Here is a 24,005-nt window from a genome sequence, read left to right on the forward strand (position 1 = left end):
ATTCTTCGTCATTTTTTTACAGCAATCAAACTAGTTATGATGTCCTTAGTTTTAGTTTCCTGCTAAAATAATTGTTGAATAAGTCTTTTGTCTAAATGAGTGTAGGATATACTTTGTACTACGCGTGAACAAAAGTAACAAGAATAAAGCACGATCGAAGGCATAAAAACTGACATAATAATTTCAGTTCTATACGAAAAATTCTTCCTACGTATCGAAAAAAAATGATACATTAAAACAAAGGCAAACAAGATGTAATGAGAAAAAGGTGCTTTAACCAACGGAAAAGAAGGAATGTGTTAAGAAAAAGTGGTTTATCGATAGAAGAATCGAAGCAAGTTTGAATAAGTATAAAATTTTTTCTTCGTGTTTGAATATCTATTTTAATTTAATTTCCAGAACTTGAACACCTAAAGGTTCTCAACTTTTTCCCTAACACTTGTTCTTTTCTCCATTCTTTTTTTTTTGATAATCTTGTACAACTTGCTCGTGCTTCCGTACTATCCGTGCTTTCACTATTGGATAAAGCACTTTTTTCCTTGCGGCATCTTGTTTGCCTCTTTTTTTAATTTTATTTTTATTTTTTTGTATTCTATTCCTTATATTTCTACAATTTTTTTAATTATTTTTTGGCTCGAGTTCAAAAACAATATTAGAGAAGTTGAGATAAAATCAGGTATCTAAAGTTCGAAGGTCTGTAGGAGCTAAACTGTTAGACCTAGAAACTGTATGATTTAACCAAAACATTCATTGTCATAGATCTACTACTTATTTTTATAAATTATTTTTTGTAGAAAAAGTCAAACCTCTCAGATTTAAACCAGCGATTGTATAAAACTGAGTACACATGTTAACTCAGGGGAAAATTTAGAAATAGTTGAATTTCAGTAAAAGAGTAAAAGAAAATTCTATTTTATATAAGATTTTAAGAAAACTATGCATGCAATTTACATGTCACATGGCCAAAGCAATACTCAAGGTTGGGGAGAGGAAGATAATGACAATTACCCCAGGTCTCGGGATGGCTTAGGGCAAGACCAAACTTTTTTGCAAAAATATGGTGTTTATTAATGTTTTTTTTTAAAGAAAATGACAGAAAATTTCTGTAAAAACTACTGTTTTGCAGAAGCAGTCTTCAAACATTCTACAAAATATGAAAAGAGATCTTTTCGTGCTTTGAGTATGAAGCCCACAGAGCTCTTGAAATCCTTGAGTTTTGTTCAACATTCGATGTAGTTGTCTTCTTCCTCCATTGCACTGCCGCTCTCGTGGGTTCAGCATAAGCACACATTAAGGGGGGGGGAGGACACTTGTCCGAGGAGTACCCGTTTTATCTCACAAACAGAAGCTTTCAAAACGAAACAGAACACTACTACTTGTCAGGCTAAATCGTTTTTGCTTGTTAGAGTATGAATCTTTAGTAAAAATATAATAATTTGGACTAGAAATAAATTCTCTAACTTTAATGACCAATTGAAAAAGGCAGTTTAAATACAAGAGTACATAAGAGAATTGTTATAGCCCTCGTGAAACACTCCAATATGGTAGGTCCAACTTCTTGACTAGTAAAGTGCATTTCAGAGTTTGACCACTTGGAAACCGAACTAATTTCTCCAAAATCTTAGTACCCATTTAGCCCCATTACTCAGTTTCACAACACAAGATCATTACGGAATACCCTGCAGTCATTTTTTTTTCATATCATATAAAGTATGGTAAATATGTTCTACATTCTTTTCGTACATTTCTTTTAGAGGACACTTGTGCGACAAGAACTCCAAAATGTGAACAGAAATGTAATGAAGGAACATGCTCATGTGATGCTCAGCATTATGATGTGAAAGATGAACATCGATGTGGTAAGTGATCCTAACATTTTCAACACTTAAAAGTATTAATCTCAAGCACATTCTGTTGCAATGTATACAGCATTACGCTGCAGAAATAAGCTTAACTAAACTATAATAATTTAATTTTATTTGAATTTAATTTGAGAAATTTTTTATCATTGTTTGGTCAATTGTTTTGTTTTTAACTAGCTGAATACCTGTTCTTTGTGCGTGATGAAAAAAAAGTAAATAATCAATAAGTCGGTCTTAATCAACTCTATGAAATAATGCACAAAACTGACATTTACAATACAATTAAGATAAAATAAATCCAAATAGTATTCTGTAACTGTTTCCTTTTCCAATAGCTTTAATCAAATTAAGCAAAATATATTTTTAGAAATTCCATATAAAGGTTTATTATATTCAATGTCATTTAGCATAATGCTATTTCTTAAAGTCAACTCCTGATAGTTAAAATTTGCCATAATTTACAATTATATCAGGTATTTCTCCTTTGGCCGTAAAAACCTATTTTCACAATATCTACACCGATATAAGTGGTAATATTGGTATTAGCATGCATATTTAGTAGCAATCAAATAATCAATTAACATGAAATCAGTAGTATTTATTATTAAAATTAATTAATCATTTACTACGATCACAATAAGACAATTTTCATGGGTTTCCTACTATCCTTATTACGTATACATAGATATACCTTTGTCTTGCTTTTTATTAAAAAAACCCTACTTTTTAATTTCACCCTGTACCTACTATCAAAGTTAAGTAAATTTAATTCAAAGAAATATATATTAACATCACTAAAAATTTTAAAATCATTTTGGCGAATGAACTAATATCAGTGCTTATTTTGATGTCCGTAAGAGTTCGCCATGATATTATTGGCATCGCGGAGATGCTTAATTAAATGAGGGTATTAAATAGTACTGGTGTTGACGTTATAAGTGCTGTCGTAATGAAAATAAGTACTGTGGCAAAATAGATGTCGAATAAAGGTACTGTTTTAATAGGTTTTTTACTACCTTACGAAAAGAATAAGTATCCCAATAATAACATACAACACATTCATAGCCCCAATTTCGCAACCTTTATTTTTTTATTATACGTTGCATAATCCTAGTTTTGCTTTATAACATTAAATTCACTAATTACTAAATTAAATTTACTATTAATTAATAATAATAGTATGAGGAGTTCAACAAAACAAAAGAAAGAGTGACAATTCATAAACCTATGATATTCAGAATTTACCACAATTTTCCCATGTCTCAATAGGTAACTTTAATTTAATTTTATAATTTCTCATTAATTTTCATTGTAATTCTTATTCATTTATTTATTATTATTATTTATTTATTTATTTTCCCATCCTATGTCGTTACGTTATTATTTTAGCTAAAACAAATTTTAAGAATTGTAACGCAAAAGATAAATTATATTCAGCAACATTTGTCATAATGTTTTCTTTCGAGATTAACCATAGTCGATAGTCAAAAATTTTGATAATCAGCAATTTCCTTCGGTGCTCATTCTTTTCAGTCTGCCACAAAAAACTTATTTCTACTGTATCTACGGTAAATATTTTATTTTTTATTTATAGCCAGCTTTGAACGGTCTCCCCAATTCCGAGTTTACCCTTATCGCTGTTCAACTCCGAAGATTTGTAATTTTGAACCCAACCAGCTAGTTTTTTACGATGTTTAACCCAGAAACTCATTGGTTAAGCATTGGGAAAAACTAGCTTTCGTGGTGGAATTTTTAAAGGAACTCACCCGCATTTGCGTTACACGGAGAGGAAAACAGGAAAAAAAAAACACACGGCCAGCCCGACGGAAAAGGGATTCTAACCCCTGATTCGTCTATCACTAAGGATATTTTACGTCATCATAATAGTCAGTGTCATACAGCAGATATAGTTGTAAGTTATAATATGCATTTTATTTTCAGTTCTGAAAGATAATACCAATCCGTGCAAAAACAGTGCTAAATGTTCGCCCGGGCAATGTCTAAAAGAAGGAGATGTTGAGAGATGTATTTGTCCAGAAAAAACACATTACTCTTTTAAGGAAAATTGCACTGGTAAAAAAAAATTTTCACTGTATTTTGTTATTTTCTTGTTTATAAATTGTAAGACTTTTTATGTTTAAGTGTTAGTATTAAAGTAATTATTTCCTTCTAACTATTATGTTCGACAGATCATCGAATGTTTTTTTTAACTGAATAATAATAAAAAAGGAGAGCAATACATCAATATATAATATATAATTACATTACAATATTTTAAGAACAGCAGTTTGTTCATGGCTTTTGTGTTATAAAGCGTTTTTATGTTATAAAGCGCTTTCTTTTTTCTTTAGAAAATTATCAGACGAAATTCATTGCCATATGTGTAAAGTGGTTTTATTTTAATTAAGTTAAAAATATGTTTTAGGCATGCAAAATTACTAAAAAATTGCTAATCATTTAATTCGTTAATTTTTTAGCATTACTTATTTTTAAGTGATATGAAGATGGCAATACTAAATATAAAATAATCTATTATGAAACACTGTAAGACGTTAAAAAAAAACATAATAGGAAGGCGAAAGAAATAAGTGAAAAATAAAATAAATAGAAATTAGAAATAAATAAAATATATCGAAAAAAATATTCTTTGTTATCCCAAAAATATTTTATTCTCGTTCTGTAAAACCCTATTTTTCGTTAAATAGACTCTTCTATAAATGTTGTCTTTTATGTTATATAATCTGTATGGTCCTCACTTGTTTATAAATCGATCAAGAATTTCCATTATAAAAAGTATTTGGGAGCAGAGCAAATTTGCAAGAGCAAAACATTAGGATTTTAGATGTGAAGTCGTTTTTAAATCCACTCCCATCCAAATATTCTGTTTTCTCTTCGTTTTAACAATAGTATGACATAATACTTTCAACAATAGTAGAAGTCATGAAGATCTGTTCTTAACATCACTAGTGTATTGTAAAAAATGGGATGTATTATTTCTTCGAGCTCAATGTTGAACAACCCAAAAAGTTATGAGAAGGAACATTTTTTTCTGTAAGTAAACATCCAACTGAGCTTTCATATACAGTTTAAATGCTGTATAAAAGCTTTAAACACCTAAAATGTATAACATTTACAGATCATGCCTCTTTACACAATATTTCCCATTCAGAAAACTCCATTATTTGCTCGTTTTGTATGTAGTTTGTAATTGTTAACAGTCTATAACGAGTTACCGTGTGCTTTTCATTGTCTTCTGTTTGTGTGAGCCTTTTCATCTATAGAAACTAAAGCTGGCCTTTAAAGCATGTATGCATGCTTTTGTAGGGTATTAATGATATTTATATCTTAAATTTAGGTTTTTGTAAACTATATTGAATAATTTTATAATGAGTAATTTCTTTCCACTTCCGTTCTGTTAAGCCTCATTCGAATTCGTCTTTATATTCTCTCTGTGCTACACGTATGTTTGACTTACAGACTAATTTTATTTCAAAAATTAGCCTATGAATGTAACCTTAAGTAATGACTCTTATTTTGTATTGTCACATAAAAATAATTTTAATGATTTTTATGTGCATCATATATCTTAATGAAATTATAAATTTTAGTGTTGCTGAATAACCAAAACTGCAATGGCTACTTTATAGCCAGTAGTGTAAAAGATCATGCTAGGTGTTTCACTGCACCATGAATTATGATTGCTTTTTAACGTAGTGGCACTTCGTAGAATAATTCTTAGGTGTTACGTAGTTGCGTCAATATTTTTGTCTTTCAGATACACGAAATTTTCCACTGCGCAGTAATGTAAGGAGGACAGAAACTATAACTTTTAGATTTAAGTAAACCAGTGCAACCAACCAATATATATATATATATATATATATATATATATATATATATATATATATATATATATATATATATATATATATATATATATATATATATATATATATATATATATATATATATATATATTGAGACTTAGAAATTACTGAAGAGAAAAAATTCTCAAGCCAACGTCGTTTAATTTTGCTTTTCATCATTTACAGCTGTGAAGTTTAAAATTATGTAAAAATTTGTATACCTTACAAATCAAAATGTTGTGATTATTATCAATGATATACAAACTAAGGCAAACAACGTTAAAGAGCACAAAAATATATATAAAATACAGACAGTTGTTTCGAATGCTCAAAGGGCAACCCTCATCAGTGCAACTTGAAGTTTTTTTTGTACTCTTTAACGTTGTTTGCCTTAATTTGTATTTTAGCACAAAGGTCGCCCACTTGTGTATTTATCAATGAAATAGTTAAACTATTAAAAAGTTAATCGGAATTATTTTATGTGTTTTGGATGAACAAATTTTACTATTATGAGCAAAAAGTAACGGTGTCCCAAATTAATTTTTAATCAAGAAAAAACAAAAATTATATCGAAATCTAACAAATCAAATTTGAGGCAGAGTGGGCTAAAAACGTCGAAGCCTGTTTGACTAGAGAAGAAGAAAAAAGACATTTAAAACATACACATCGAAGTTCGATTAGTCACACTGGTTATGATGATTTTATCACTTGTTCCTCTCTAGTGATTCTACAAAATACGATAGCTATGAAAAGAAAAAACGAAATTGTGTATACCTTTTTGACTTATTTTTGTCAAATGTTCAAAAAATATATGTTTTATGACCATATTATATAGAAATGTCTTTGATATTTTTGGGAATAACAAATTTATCACTTTACTGATAAGAATACAATAGAAGTCCATTGTTTATTGTACTCGTCAGGGAAATTTATAATTTTTTATTATATCAATATTACATAAATGCTTCAAAATTTTAAACTAACTTGTCTAATAGTTTTATAATTTACATTTTATATTAGACTTGTGTTCTGCAAATAAATTGCCTCCTGGTACTTGCCCAAATGATGAATGCAGCCCGCACGAAACGTATGGATTTATTTGCAATTGTACAGGAAGGTTTAAACAATCTACTGATGGAATCCACTGTGAACGTAAGTATTTTTTCACTATTTTGGGCTCAAAATTTAACCCATTTGAATAATATTGCCTATTTTAAATTCAAAGAGAACACAAGTGTTCAGAAGATATGCACTTTTTGTATTGAGCCTCTGTAGCTCAGTAATTAAAAGCACTGAGCTGCCTTGAGATTAAACACTAGTCACGTTTGAAGTCTACCCAGTTTTAGATCAGTGTGTATCAGCGTTTATGGAGAGTAGAAGTGGTGGACTGATCACATTTCTGCAATCATGCCTTTCCTTGGTCTTGGAAATAATGATGAGTCAAATTAGATAGGTGGATTTGAGGTGCAATTACTAAGCATTAGTTTCAGATAATATAAACTTAAGTCTTATTTGTTGAACACGTATACAATATTTGTTATATATCTGCTATAATTAACAATACTTTCTATGCATCAATCAATTTGAAAACGATGATAAAGAACTAGTTTATCCATGAAAAATATATTTATTTTATTAAAAAAAATTTATTAAAAATTATTTATTTATTAAATATTTTGAAAAAAAATATTTATTTTCATCAAACTCTTCTTAAAGATAGCTGTGGTAACATTAACTTTTCTGAAAACATTCAATAAAATAAAGTAATTTTTTATGAGATAAGAAAGGATTTACTGTCTCAGAATTTGTGAAATTTGGAACAGCGTCAACAATTAAGCGTCACCTCTAAGAGGTGGCGAAAACCTTATAAAAAGAAAGAAAAAAAACAAAGGAGCAGTGATTGTTACACGATTCCAAGCCACAAAAGAAATTTAGAAGACTGTAGTGAGAATTTGGTTGTTGAATTGATGTACACCTTGAAAACAAGAAACGTAATGTTCAATTTACTAAAACGGTCATTTTATGTTGTATTTTGTTTTATTTTGGGGTTATTATAGGCTTTAAAAATCCCGGAGGTAATTATGAAAATCCCTGTTCAGTACTTCTTACACAGTAGAGTTATGTACTTTTCCATTAGAAAAACTTTCCGCTAACCTTTGGTAATATATGAAACTTTAGAAATTGTGGAAACTATATAACAAGGACATAATAGGTCTATTTTTTATACGTTGTTAAAACCGTGGAGCAATATCTCTCTGAATTTGATATTCAACAACCGAAAACATTGTGAGAACAAACACTTTTGACGAATCGAGCAAATCAATTAAATCAAGCTCTTATATAGAACTGAAAATCTATAAGAAAGCTCTAAACACTTAAAATGCAACAAAGCTAAATACAGATTACGCGCATTTATACCATACATTAAACATTTTCATTTCTAAAAGCTCTTACGTTGCCTCAATATGGATAGTAATTGGATTGGAATTGCTTACAATCAATTACTAATTGGCTTGCGTTTGTGGCTTTCTTCGATGTGGCTACTCGCCTACAGAAACTAAAGTTGACCGTTAAAATATGTGATGTATGGTTTAAGTTGTGTAACAAGGGTATTTATATTTTAATTTTTAAAAACAAGCACAATTTGATAATGTATAATTTCTATCTAGTGCATCTTTTTAAACCTGTTTCAAATTCGTCTTAATATTCCCTCTCTGTACAATGCGTATAGCTGTTTCACAAACTAATTTCAGAGTAAGAATATGTGTACGTATGCATTCTCGACTTGTAAAAATAACCTTACTGACTCTTATGACTAGCTTATCTTACTGTTCAGGTATGCAGAATTCAGTTAAGGCAGAGGGGTGCGATTGTTCTTGGTTTCTAGTGGCGCCATCTATGGAAAAGAATTCGACTTCTGTCACGCCCATACGTCACGCTCGTTTATAGGGCGGCTCCATTGTTCCATTCGTGCATCCACAGATCGTAATTTTGACCTGAATCAGAGAACGATCAATCTCCAATTCAGTACCCACAGAGGTTTGATTTGTAATGGGCACATGGAGATCTTTGCGACTCCAGAGATTTAACGTGCATCAGTCTAAATTTCACTACATGGGCCGGTGGGGTTCAAACCCACGAACCCTCGGGCATGGACCCAGTGCCCTACTGACCAGGCTGACTCGGCTCCTACTGTAATTATAATTATTAGCAATACAGGATTCCTGAAATGGTGGCAGCTATTTCACACCAAGTAGTGTAAAGAAACATTCTTGGCGGCTCACTACGGTCGAAATTGTCCGTGGACATCACTTTGGTGTAAAGTAGTTTTCCACTTTCCCATTCAGTAAGTTTAAGAAGGCGGATAGAAATCAAAAGGGGCAGAGAAAAACTTTGGAAATCAACAATGACACTGAAAAACAACTTTTGAAGCAATTTTCTGTTTTTTACTAAGTATTTTTACATTTAACTGATTAAAAGCAGTTTAAGTTGCGTGAAAAAAAAAGCTTAAAAGAGTCACATATTATGTTCATTTAGAGAGTTTTGAGTGTTAATTTAAAGAGTTTTTCAGTATTTTTTTACTGGATATGCAGATTGTTATTTATCAACATTAACCTTTGTGTTTCAGTTAAGCAAATGTGCTCGGAAGGAGGTAAAAGCAAAGAGTGCGCCAAGATCAATGCTCAATGCGTTGAAGCACCAGATTTCAATGAAGGTTATGCGTGTAACTGCGAAGATGGGTATGATAAAGATGAAAACGGATTCTGCGTTCGTATGTGTTTTCAATTATTTATCTTTTTTCAATATATATAGAATCGATGAATAAACTAAAGTGGAATGGTTATCTATGCGAAAATTGAAATGTAATATTTAAATTTATTTTATTTATTTCAGACAAATGTCAAATTAAAAAGAATGAAGAGAATTGCTTGAAAATGAATGCCAAGTGTATATTAGATGATAAGTATAATAACATTTGCAAATGTCCCCCATTGTTTGAAGAAGATACAAATAAGAAAAAATGTGTTAAAGGTATTTTCCTACTGATATGGTATTTTATATAAAATGACATCCCTAATACTTCAGATATAATGCTTTAAACACACAATATATTGTCTGCCTCCTTTTTTTTAAAACTTTTTCTCATTTCCATTCTTATGTCATTTTTTTCCGATCTGTTTGGATTACTTCGAATTTCATGGTGCATGATTTTTGATGAGCACGTTGCATCTAATTCTTGCTTAACTTGAAATATTTACACAAAGTAAAATTTAAAAGTGAGTTATTAAAGTTAATTAAAAAAAATAATAAATTAAAGTGCATAGTTACAAGTTTTACCGTAAAAATCAATCTACGATGAGAATTTTATTACTTTAATAATATTACTTATTTAATCGTTTAAAATACAACAATAAGTATAAAATTGAAATCTATTATTTTTATATATATATATATACATATATATATATATATATATATATATATATATATATATATATATATATATATATATATATATATTAATAGAAATGAAGATAACAAAGATTAAAAGAGAAGAAGAAAAATTATTGAGTCACAATATTTAAAAAAAATAAAAAATTTAAAAATTAATATTATATAGCCGGAAAACAAACAAAAGATTAAATATATAATATTTTCATCAGCTCACATGATTATATTCGAAAAAAGGAGTAATTTCTAATATTGTATCAGTATAACCTGAGCAAAATATATATCAATACAATATTGTGTGGAGCACTTAAATTTAAACAAAATAGACACATAAAGTAAAAAATATATCGCGCAAAAAAATAAAATAAAATATTAAGAAAAAAACAGAACAAAACACAAAAGGAAATCTATAAAGTGAGTAGCGAATTAAAATGAACTTATATAATGAATATTTTATTTCAATGGTTTATTTGTTGCAGTTTATTTTTAACTTATTATATATATATATATATATATATATCCCGTTCATGTAAGTACATTTGAATTCGCTACTCGCTTTATAGATTTTGTTTTATTTTTTTTTCTTTTATTTTATTTTCTGTTTTTACGTGTTATTTTTACTTATTGTGTTCTATTTTATTTGTTGTAATTTTTGTAAAAAATTTTTTGAGTGCTCCTCACACTATTGTATTAATATATTTTGCTTTGGCTATATTGATCAGAAAGCACTCTTTTTTGCGGATATAATCGTGTGGGCTGATGAAAAGATCATATCTTTTATTTTATGGATTTTTAAAAAAAATGTTATCCTTTTTTTTCCAGTTGTTTGTTATTTTTTAATTATTATTTTTCTTTCCCTCCCTTTTTTCATATGTCTGTAATTTTCCTTTGTTTTATCTTCATTTATATATATATATATATATTTATATATATATATATATATATATATAGTAGTTTTAATTCACCATCATCCGTCATTAAAACCACCTACTTACGTGTTAAAAGCCAGAAGGTAAAAGTACCAAATATGAAATTAACTTTCTTCTTTCTATCGAACAATCTAATTGTAGCAATCTGTCTTGGTTCTGCAACGATGCGTGTAGGCAGCTCTCCGCTATCGATGTCGCTGTTATAATTATTTTCCTTCCTTTTTAAATTTGCTGAGTTTAATTCTTAAATTAATTATTGTCTTCCAATTCTCTACATATATATAATATATATCTTGTTTCTAAACAGCGAAACATTCCTACACTGGTAATTTCACCGTCCCTAGAAAAACATATGAAAATCCTATAAGACGATACATAAGAAGACCAAAAAGATCTATTAACCAGGTGGACTATGTTGCATTGTACAAAGATTTCAAAAAATCGGTAAGTTTCTCAGCTTGATGTAATTCTGATAATTTTATCAAACGACATCATTTTCCCTCAAACGGAACTGTCATAAAACATTTTCTTTATTTTTGGACCCCTATATAACCTTAAAGTAGCTCCCCTGCACTCATTCCTTTAAACTACTCACTTATTTTAATAAAAATTTAATATTATTTATGTGTTATTGTATGCCTTTGAACAAGAGTCTGCTAATGGATTAGCACTGGAAATTAGCAAGAACGAAATATTTTACATATTCGAGAATAAAAAAACAAACAAATTTTATATTATTTTTGTTTTCAAGACTCTTTAATGCCAAACTTTTTATTTTTACTCGTAATCAGCAATCCTAAAAACAGTGAAGTATACTTATTTCAGTAGATTTTCTTTTCTTGATGTCAGCCCACTCGAAAACAAGAATACTCTTCCTGTAGATTTTGATTTAATAGGTTGTGTTTAAGAAAATTTAAAAATTTACTGTCAAAACTTTAAAAAAAATAAGGATAAACAATTGTTGTTCAATGGTAAAATGTTATTAAAAGTAATATTTTGATACTTGCCTAACTTTTAGCAAGCAACTAGATTCGTTCACAATTGAAATTTCGGAAGTGAACAATTTTCTCATGAAAACTATAGCTTACGAAATCTACATTGTTGTCAAAGGTGAAATTTCCCCCAAAGTATTAAAATGCACGCTAATATTATGCAAAATTTCTTTTAGATACCCATGGCTCAATGATTCCCATGCGCTTTGTTTTGTTTATTCTGTACAAGCAAAACAACAGTATAAACTGAAAGTAGCTTCGCAAGAACCGACAAATCCTAAATAAATAAATAAAAACGAATCGTAATTAAAAACATAATGAAAATTAGGTATTAATCATTATCCAAAATGGCTTTGGGACATTTTTCGTTTGATAATTTTTTATTTTTTTTCTAGCTGAAAATTGCTTTTGGTAAAGATTCTGACTTTTTCATATTGGGTTGCGAGTAAGTAATATTTAATATTCAAATTAAAAATGTAATGGATTTATAAATAAGCTTTAAAGTGAACTGATATTATTCTATTAATTTTAATTCAGCTTGTTATTTTTCTCTTACACAATGTATTTATTTAAGTATCTATTTTTTAAATTTTTTGTTTCATTATCTAAGACTAAATTTTTATCGATTTCTTTTACATTATAGAACTCATCGAGAAGATTTCAAATGTGAGATTGAAATGAAATTTAAAACAAAACCAGATGAAAAATTATTAGATTCAATTGCTGATCCTTCTCTCTGTATTCCATTGGGAAACACAGACTATTGCACAATAGAATCAAATCTAATCATGAAAAGGCCATCTAAAGGTATCAAGAAAATAATTATAATCAGTGTTTGTCTCAGTAATATGAAATACATAAATATTTTACATGTATCTTATTTTCCGATTCTTTTATACCCTTATTAGGAGTGTTAAAATTAACAGATCCTTGTGAAGAAAGTGTAAAAAATCAAATATGTGGGCCAACAACAAATTGCAGAAAAAAAGGAACGAACAATGAATTGTTTGATTGTATTTGCAAAGACGGCTATTCTGCTATTAGTGTTTATCCAATATTTGAAGGAGAAGAGAGCTTACGCGATCATTGTGAAGGTAATTGTATTTATACTTCTCCTTCTTTCTTTACTCCAAAATTCAACTAATTCTACTACATTTAATTGTATATTTAATTGTAGAACAAGTCTATTGGATGAGTAGTTTCTGAAATTGACCAACGTAAGACCGAAAATAGATTTCACTGAGTCAAAAATAAAGGTGTTTAACAAAGCATTACTTATTTTAGGGTATCGTTGTTAACAAACGATACCATAAAATAAGTTTGGCAGAAACATTTCAAAAATGTAGTATTTTTAAAATTCAACAACTCAAGAACTATTCGACCGATTTCTGTCACGTTTTGTACTTTTCCATTTAAAATTGTATTCCTTAAAAAACTTTATACCTTACAGATCATAATTTTTTTTAACTGTCATGAAGTAAAATATATATTTGCTAAAATTGGTTAAATGAATTATATAATTACGTGCAAAAATTTTTCAGTTCACTTAGAAACTTCTCGAAACATGGTGAAATGCGCAAAAAGTAAACTTAACATTAAGGGGTCCGAACTCTGGAGCATTCTCCTTGCAAAACTCTTGTTACCATATTTCCTAGATTGCGACTTATCCCTATTGCGACTATATTTTGGGGGTCAGAGATCAGAAATCCCCTCAAAAACAATGTACGTTTATTCAGAGAAAATACGTTTTTGTGTGATTTCGTAGCTTAAAATATCGTCTGCACTAATTAGATTATTTGAGGTCTCCCCCTCGGATCATCAAGATCGATTCCCAGAACGTGAAGATAGATCTTTAGATCAAAATTTATTTACATTTGGCAACTTTTCTTATTTGTGTATATATTTTTTGTGCATTGTACATAATTTAAGAGATTCCTTTGAAATATTTCCATAACACTTTACTGAACATACGATCAGCCACGCTAAAGTTATTCAGGTGATCCGTTTATCCTTCTTTTCTATTTCCTCACTGATTCTGCTAAGAAGAGTCGTTTGCTTACCTTTCTGTTCAATCTTAGCACTACAAAATATTCCCATTATGATTCTTGAAGTGCATGTATGAAGTGCGCATAAATAATTTCGCTTAGTAAACACTCTTCGAAATAATGTTTAAAATTAAAGGTATATTGTTAGGAGCAATTTGGTGTGTGCAGAAAAGTAACTATCGCTTACTAATCAGGCTAAAATGTGAATTATAATTAGCGCATGCATCATATTGTGTTGAAACATGAATCATGAAGCATTCATCATATTGTGCTAACATCATATTGTGCTGAAGCGATTGCTGTAACTATGGTTACGAGGTTTAAATCTTTCAAGTAAGTGTGATGGGTCAATATTTAAGACAGGTTTTGGCTCGGGTATATAAAAGAAACAGATATTATTTTCAATTTTTTCTATTTCAAAGCTCCCCTCTTTGAAATGCGATTTTCCTTGTTTCCATAGCAACAGGCTGCCTTAAAGTTTGTGGCTGGAAAATTTCTTTATATAGAGAGAGACTATTGTGTTCCTAGGCCTGGTTGAATGGCAGAACTCACAGCCGTGTAAACGCTGTTTATTTATTAATATTTTGTGTATTGCTAACTGTCATAATTGATATACTATCATAATCTAATAATTATTCGTTATAGATAATAAAAAATTAATGCAGTTTCAGAACATTTTATTTCTTGCAAGAAAAATAATTTAAAAATACTAATAAATCATTATTTTCAGACATTAATGAATGCTTGAAAGCAACGTCTTGCCCAAAGAATTCACATTGTTTCAACACACCAGGAAGTTATAGTTGCTTTTGTAACAATGGTTTCAGGGATAAGTCAGATAATGTAAAGAAAGATGGCTGCATTGGTAAGCCAGTTTTAATTGTACGCAGACGAATGTTTTAGTATTATGTTCCTGCATGCATATTAAAAATTGAAAACTCAATTTTCACATTTTTTTGAATATTACTGTTTGAACATAATAATTGAACTCAACTGTTTTTATCCTTTGGTTAATTGTCACAGCACTATAAATTTTAAGCTGAGTATACCTGCGGACTTATTTCCTAAATTCGAATAGTTTCATTAACTTGTTTTCAAACCGTGTCTATTAAACGTTTCCTTAAGAAAAATATTTGAATTGGATAGTTATGGACAACAATGCTCTACTTATTTATAAATGCTTACCAAACAAAAAATTGACATATGTTGCTGTATGATACAGTTCATTCATTAATTTAACCTTTCCTGGCCAGAGAAAGAGAAACAAGCGCTTCAACCGGTCCATACGCTCTGAGTTTATACGTACGAAAGAGTCCGTTTACGTGTTATACGAGATACAATATAAGATTGATCATATTTGTGTGATCTTGTGCCACTTCTGTCAGAAAAATTCGTTTCATATATGATACCATGGGCCGTGCTGGGAAAACCGTGCGATGGCACATATGTGATCATGGACTAATAGGGGTTAAAGGGAGTTAAAAGGACTGCGCAGCAGAATGCATATAATTGATTAACTGTGATAAAAATTTATGCACATAAGCAAGACAACGTTAAATAGTATGATTTTCAGTAGCGAAAGGAGATTATATTTTATTTTATAACCATCGAACAGGCAACCCAATTTTGGATTTAAGAATACTAATGTTCAACTCCGAAGCCATGTAATTTTAAACGCAATCCAGGAGACAAGGGAACTCCTGGAAAAAATATTAGGAGATATTTTCCTTCTTAGAGGACTTTTCGAAAAAAATTAACCCGCATTTGCCATGCAAGGTGAAGAAAACCACGAAATCCTCCCACGGTAAGCCAGAAAGCAAAGGGACTCAAATCCATGATACGTCTACCACTGATAATATTTAACGTTAGCACTGTGGTTGGTCCAGTCGAGGAGTGCGAAATTAGTATCGACCAGTCATCACTGGGATTCGATTCAGGTTCACCTCATAAAAAGGCGAACTCTCTATTCCCTGCGCCACCATGGCACAGTGAAGGGAGATTTTATTTTATTTTATAACCGGTGTTGAACAGTCGACTCGATCCATTTACTTTACGACTACTTATGTTCAAATCCGTAGCCATGTAATTTTAAACACAATCCCGTAGACAAGGGAACATCTGTATCAAGTATAGAGAGAAATTTACCTTCATGAGGGACTTTTTGATGGAGCTAAGATCCCCATGTGAGTTACATGGAGAGGAAAACTACGAAAACCTCCCACGGTTAGCCAGACTGCAAGGGGACTCTAACCCATAATCCGTCTACCACTGAGGATATTTTTATGACAGCACTGCGCTCGGTGCAAGCCAGATGGGGTATTTTCATTGGCCAGCCATCAACGATTTAAACCCTGTTTACTTCACTGGAACGCAAACCCTCTATCCCCCGAACCATCACAGCTCAGTGAAAGTTGATGGCATCATTCATTTACTTATATAAGATTAAGTGCAACATCGATGCAACGATTCCTAACTCTACAACTATCTCTAATAATTTTACTAGCGGAAATGTATTAATTGGGGATTTTAACGTTTACTTGCCTTAGGCTTCGACAGATCACTTACGCTCTTCTCTTGAATTTTTATACCCCTTGTTCGCAACCGCTTGCTCTAATTAGAGTTCGTCATAAAAGGTGACATTTTTCGTTATATTATCATAGCGTTTCGCTCATATTCCTCCGCTAAAAACGCTTACTGGTAGAGGATATTCTGTTCTAGGTGTATTACTCTTAGCATGGCTTTGGATCCATTTAAAATGCTCTCAAGTGAGCTGGTGATTAAGTTATAGGTAATACCTATAACTTAATTTACCACGACCTAATTTGAAATAAAAATCATGCAAGCATACTGAAAACTGATGTAATTAGTTATGTTAAAATTTAAGTGAAAGCAAAAACAGTTCTGTTACGCTAAATATTCCCATATTTGTCCAACCACTTTTTTTAAATCTTATTAATTCTGATTCATTAATTCCCCTAAAAATATCACTTATAAGGTTCTTCCAAGTTCTTTAATTGTGTCGGTATATAATTTTGAATTTGATTTCTTGATTTCGTGGTATTAATCAATTTTGATATATTGATTTTTTTATTTATTTCTATTAAAAAATAAAAGAGATGTTTAATGTATTAACACCATGTGCTTCCATAAAATTAAAAATGACAACATAAATTGTAAACAAAATTATATATTTATCGTCACTTTATATAAGTAATATACCCATATGTTGACACAGGTTTCGGATATATATATATATATATATATATATATATATATATATATATATATATATATATATATATATATATATATATATATATATATATATATATATATATATATATATATATATATATATATATATATATATATATATATATATATATATATATATATATATATATATATATATATATATATATATACACAGTCAATTCGCTATAACTCGAAGTTCGTTGTCTCGAATATTACTATAACTCGATTTTTTTATGAGGGCCCGACCCTTTTATCTTCAATTTCATGTTAATTATTCTCGATTACTCGAATTTTGCTCCATTTAACTCGATTTTTTTGGATCTTTTAAAGCAAGAAAAAAAGCCTAGGAGCTGATATCTTGCCCCTTCCTTTGCAACAAACACACACAATGTCTTTCGCACTCTTCATGTAGAAGCTAAAGCTGTCCCTCTTGAAGTATGTGAACAGTGGTTAAATGAAACGTTACCAAATTTACTTCAAGCATACAGTTAAAATGATGCTTTCAATATTGATGAAATGGGTTTATTTTTTAAATGTCTTTCAAATAAGACTATGATGTTTAAGGATAAAAACTGCTCGGGGGGTAAAATGAGCAAGAAACATTTGACTGTCCTAGTTGAAGGAAATGCGTCTCGGACACATAAATTGCCCTTACTTGTTATCGGAAAATACCGAAATCCCCGATGTTTCAAGAATGTAAAAACGTATCCTTTGGATTACAAGTCTAACAAAAAGTTTTGGATGACATCAGTTTTATTTGAAGACTATGTAAGAAAATTGGATCGGAAATTCTTCGCTAAAAAAAGAAAAGTGATACTCTTTATGTATAAATGCACAGCGCATAGTGATCTACCTAATTTGAAAGCAGTAAACTTGCAGTTTCTCCCGCCAAACACAACAGCAAAGTTGCAGCCGATAGACCAGGGTATCATAAAGTGCTTAAACAGTCTTATCGTAAATGTCCTGTCAGAAAAATGATCTTAAATATTGTAAGCATTTGGAAGATTTGTAATTGATAAGCATTAATTAAATAATCCGACAATATTTTGGAAGTCCAAACTGAAACTAACGGTAAGTCGAACTTCCGATATGCCGAAGTTTTTTGTCAGTCCCATCAGATTCGAGTTATCGCGAATTCACTGTATATATATATATATATATATATATATATATATATATATATATATATATATATATATATATATATATATATATATATATATATATATATATATATATATATATATATATATATATATATATATATATATATATATATATATATATATTTGTGTAAAATTAACTAAGATGTTATGATTTGAGGAGCGTTGATGAACTATCAAAACAGTTGTTATGCGCATATAGCTTTGTTACCCTAAAAGTTTATATGTTGTACGAGATAATTTTTGAAGGTGGTCAAGCTTGTCGCTAAAGGTGGCCAGTGTTGTATAACAGTTATTAACACAGATCATTTTTGCAAAATGTTTTATTGTAGGTGTGTGTGAACATAAACTGTGTGGAGAGCATGGCAGATGTCAAGCAGTTGGAAACAATGGATATTTTTGCAGGTAAGGAGTTTTGTCATTTTGTTTCTTTAGCATGAACGGCGAGAGATCGTTTAATCACTAAGAACGCGTAATTACAAATCCAAATTGGACATGAAAAACACTAATAAAGACATTTTTCTAGTTTTTCCATTGGGAAATACCCTTATGAAATAGTCTGAAGTGGTAACTGAAGTCAAATTCTGTAAGGGGACTGATTGTTACTAAAGGGATAAAAAGTTTCTGTTGGTAAAAAGTAGTAACACTATAAAACAGATATATTACTGACTTTTTCATCGATTACACTGGCACTGGGTGCATTTTACAGGAACTCTTTTTAAGTCCCTATGAGTAAAGGTTCCCAATCTTTTTGTGCCAGGGAAGCCTTTAAGAGGGGAATTTTTTTACGGAACCTAATATTGTAGGTTATTTTAAATTTATTAAAATTATTATTAATTAATAACTTTAGTATTTCGATTAATGTTATTTTCACTTATCTTGGATCTAAGTGATTGGTAAGCCTTAATTTTAAAACTTATTGAAGTAAATATTAATTGCAAAAGTAGTATCTTGAGTCCTTGCTAATTATGCTTCATTGACTATTTTGGACCAATGAGTTCGGCCAACCTTATTTTTTTCCAAATTAAATAAAAATGAAAATAATGATCTTGAATCTATGTGCTTCGCGAATTAAATTTTCTTCGGGTTTGCTAAAGACATGCAAAAATTGAATATAAGAACGTTACTAACTATCTGCATGAAACGCAAGAAAATTTGAATTAAACATGGAGTAATTAAGCATAAAACTCATTTTAAATATTAGAAATTGAACTTTTAAAGATTAAAGAAGATGCTCGAAAACAATACATATTTATAGCTAAAGTTAGACATTGAATTGTTTTAATTTTCCTAAAATTGCTTCCAAATCTGGCTTTGTGTTTGAAAGTTTTACTCGAATATTAAGAACAGAGTGCATCTTTCAAATTTTTTTCTCTATCTGCATGCATAGGAAAGAATTCTTGCTTCAGAAAAATAGTTCAGATCGAAAGTTAGCGAAATGTTATAACTTTTCTTGTTACTTTCGTATATTTGCCTTTTATTTCTACCCAAAAATCTCCCAATGTAATGTTTTCAAATTTCGTTGCAAAAATTGTAATTTGATTTGATTATAATTACATGCTTATAATCGAACGACGGCATTTGGACTTTTATATTGAGGTTGTAAGGGTTTGGCACGCGTTTCATGTCTGCATTTTCCTCTATAGAATTCCAATGGAGTTCTTTTTTCCAAATGGAGCAATTATTGATCATTATTGTTCGGAACATCATTTTTTTATTGTTCTCCAATTGTGATTTGAAGAGGAGGAAAACATTCAAAATTTAGTTCTTTGAACTTACAATCGAAAAGTGTAATTTGCACTTGAAACTGAAATTTTGTCATTGTTCGAAAATATATTAATATGTTATCTCTTTTATAACATTGTTTCACCACACACACATCACTCAACCATGAGCAAACATCAAGTCCCCTTTTTTGGGCTCTATCTTTTAAGCGGCTATTGGTATTACTCTCTTCAAACGTCTACACCGCAACCATCGAGTTGATTTTCAGTCACTACAAATTTAACGTGCACCTTGATGCTTACACAAGCTGGTTGTTTTTTTATTATTGACTGCCAGGTTCAATCTCACAACCCTCGATTATCCAACCAGCTGTGTGAGTGACGCTTCAACCGATTGTGCCATCGAAGTGCACATTGTTGCAAAATAATATAATTTGAAAGTAAGCAGGCCAAAAAGGAGCATTGCATTAGCTTCGTATCATTTGGTGAAAAAAAAATTTGTGATCAAAATGAAGCTTAATTCTAGTGCTAAAAATATAAACGCAATGTAAAGAAGAAGAAAAATATAAATAAAGAGATTATGAGATGCATTTAATGTAAATTGTCAAACTTAAATATGTCAAACATTTTATATGCTTAAGTAATGCCAAAACCTTAGCAAATAAGATAATTTTATATTCGCTTAAGAACTAATACTCTGAAATTCAACAGTTTAGTTATCGTTTGCGGACCATTTTAATTTAAAAGGTCTAATTAACACCAAAATATATATTTTTTATAAGTAATAAAAATGTTTTAATTTTCATTGTAAATAAAACTGATAAGTTATTTCTAAACAAAATGTGTTGGTGAAAATATTTCAATTCTTACATATTATAAATGAAATAAAATAATAACACATGACAGAAAATCACTAAAATGGGAAATTTGGCCATATATTTTAAGTACAAATTTCATGAAGATAATTCTTATCTAAGGAGTGATTAAAGGGGCGTCTAAAATTATTAAAAATTGGTGAATAATAAAAAAGCAATAATCAATTAAAGGAAATTAAACTATCTTAATTATTTTAGTATATTGTAAAAAGTAAATGATTTAAATATAATTCATTTGTGATCGTACATTAGGATTATTACATTGTTATAAGAAATTTCGATCTTTAAAAATAATTCACATCTAAATATCAATCATATGTCACTTAAGCAACAAATTTCTTTTGGGAAATAATAAAAATAATTTAGAATTTTTAACATATTTTAAAATTTTATTAGTAGTAAGTAAAACTACCAGGGAATCATTTAGTGATATAACTTAGTGGATATTGGTCAAGAATCTCCACATTATTTAACCAAAGCTTCCAACAATTTTTTGAAAAAAATATTGGACAGAAGAGTCAGATCTTTTCATTTACTTATTAAAGGATGATTACCAAATGCTAAAAGGTTTTATAAAGCCATGAAGACGCCCGACCGAAAATTCGGAGCAAGTTTTTAGTGTAAAAGTTCAGAAGAGTGGTGATGCCCTTTCTTCACGCACTTCAACCGTACATCCTGATGGAAAGAAATGTTCAGTTTCTCCCACCTTTATTCTATTGGCATGTTTGTTTTTCTTTCTTATTCCATTCTAACGAAAATGCAAAAAAAAAAAAAAAAAACTTAGAATTTCTTAAAGTCGAGTTTAAAATTTTCAAATAATAATTTCGTGGAACCCAGAATGGGAATCCCTGCCTTACAGAGTTTTGTTGAACATTGAATCAATTATGCAGATAAGGAATTAATTTAAGTAAAGAAACCAATAAAACAATAAATTTTTTTAAACCATATTTTTTTTAAAGAAAACTTAAAATAAATTCTGATTGAAACATTTTGGACAAGTTAAGTATTGACTCAAGAAATAAAAGTAAAAAAATATTACTTTAAAGGGCAATAGAAGGTAATAAATATAATAAATATAAAAATAAATTGAATGGTAAATTTTGCTCAACTTTAAAAATATATCCTTTTCCTTTTTTGTTTGACATTAGAAATACAATAATAATTTTTCATAAAGGCATTATTTTATGCAAATTCATTTTTATTACAGCTGCACAGATCATTATCTTGGCCAATTCTGTAATGTTACAAATCCTGCACTGAAAGGTATTTATGTATAAATTTTTTTTCATACTTCTTACCAGATGTTTTATTAAAACTGTGGTATATTAAAGTGCAGTTGAAAAATACAGGGTGTTTATAAAGTCCCGGAACCATTTTGATGTTTAATAACTCATAAAATAATAAAGATAGATTAAAATTATAACATAAATGGTTAGATAGACTCAAAAAGTTTCATGACCCTTGTCCTTGCTTGGCCACCCAGATCACCTGATATAACGCCGCTGGACTTTTTTCTTTGGGGATTTATGAAGGACAATGTCTACAGGAGGATCGTGTCGAGCATTGATGAACTGTAAGCCAGAATTACAACCGCAATAGCCTCTGTGGATGAGGACATGCTTGCCGCTTCCTGCCGTGAAATCGACTATCGACTTGATATTCTCCGTGCGACGAAGGGGGCACACGTGGAAGTTCATTGACTAGGATCATAAAACTTTATGAGTCTATCTAACCGTTTATGTTATAAATTTTTATTTTATGAGTTATTAATCATCAAAATGGGTCCGGGACTTTATAAATATCCCCTGTATATAACTATTTATGTGTGATAGATTGTATTTAATCAAAATTGAGGTATATATATATATATATATATATATATATGTAGGAGGAATAATTTTAAAATCTATCTTTCATCTCCTCATGTTCTGTGATTTTTGCCATTTAAATCTTTTTCATCATTAATACCACAATGAATATCTGATTTTGACGGGCATTCTGTTTTTTCAAGATTTTCATCTACATTGTCGAATGTGTTAAAATCAATATCTAAAGAAAAATAATTCTGGAATTTCTCCTATAATTACAACTGTTTATTTTTGTTAAAACCAAGTTAGATGAATCCAGAATTAAGGAATCAATTTTCAATTGTACTTCTCTTACCTCTTCCCAAGATCTTTAAATAATCACAATGGCTTCCATAAGATTCATATATTTCCCTCTCTGCGTTAATGTTTCTGATTAGTCGCTGGACACATTTATTTTTTCGATAAATTTGCCTCAGGTTTTTTGTAACACTATAAGCTGAAAATTAAACAAAAAGACATTATTGATAGATTAAAAATGGTAGTTTTGGATGAACTGCAAAATTGTTAACGAATAATAGAGCATTTTTTCCTTCACTTTGAGATTTGTCATCAAGTTTTTAATTACCATTCTTCAAAATTTGTACTCGTCAGCTGTGTCTCTTTGTTGATTTTTGTACTTTAAAGGATTAAATGGTAGAAAAACAACTTGTCCTAGCCTATTTTTCAATGACTAGTAACTGTTACTTCTCCGTGTTGGTCACGTCGCTTTCAACCATAATAATAATTCTTTCCTTACTTCTTTTTTTCCCATGTCACCTTTTCCGTCTGAAAGTTAGTCTTTTCATGTAAACGTATGAAGTAAAAACCAATTTTATCCGTGTTAAAGATGTCATCAGGACTGTAGCCTGTAAGTAAAAAAGGCAACACATAGCGAATATAATCATCACTGTCAGCTTCAGCTACACTAGCACTTTTACCGAATATCACTTTTTGCCAAGCTATCCGGTACTTGCTTGAAAAGATTCAATTCTCAT

General features: G+C 29.8%; 1 protein-coding gene across 1 annotated transcript in view; it reads left to right on the plus strand.

Moving 5' to 3' along the window:
* Nucleotides 1-24,005, plus strand: part of LOC107444788 (uncharacterized) — an 87,180-nt gene that overhangs the window by 58,931 nt on the left and 4,244 nt on the right. Inside the window, exons 30-41 of the mRNA XM_087162771.1 lie at nucleotides 1,755-1,859; nucleotides 3,804-3,935; nucleotides 6,749-6,880; nucleotides 9,357-9,500; nucleotides 9,623-9,760; nucleotides 11,417-11,553; nucleotides 12,497-12,546; nucleotides 12,745-12,908; nucleotides 13,010-13,195; nucleotides 14,877-15,011; nucleotides 18,897-18,969; nucleotides 22,371-22,426. Coding sequence (XP_087018897.1) covers nucleotides 1,755-1,859; nucleotides 3,804-3,935; nucleotides 6,749-6,880; nucleotides 9,357-9,500; nucleotides 9,623-9,760; nucleotides 11,417-11,553; nucleotides 12,497-12,546; nucleotides 12,745-12,908; nucleotides 13,010-13,195; nucleotides 14,877-15,011; nucleotides 18,897-18,969; nucleotides 22,371-22,426 — 1,452 coding nt within the window. The remainder of the gene's footprint in view (nucleotides 1-1,754; nucleotides 1,860-3,803; nucleotides 3,936-6,748; nucleotides 6,881-9,356; nucleotides 9,501-9,622; nucleotides 9,761-11,416; nucleotides 11,554-12,496; nucleotides 12,547-12,744; nucleotides 12,909-13,009; nucleotides 13,196-14,876; nucleotides 15,012-18,896; nucleotides 18,970-22,370; nucleotides 22,427-24,005) is intronic.

Source organism: Parasteatoda tepidariorum, chromosome 5 (genome assembly GCF_982258835.1).
Source record: "Parasteatoda tepidariorum strain Cologne lab strain chromosome 5, Ptep-v5.0, whole genome shotgun sequence".
Lineage (NCBI taxonomy): Eukaryota > Metazoa > Arthropoda > Arachnida > Araneae > Theridiidae > Parasteatoda > Parasteatoda tepidariorum.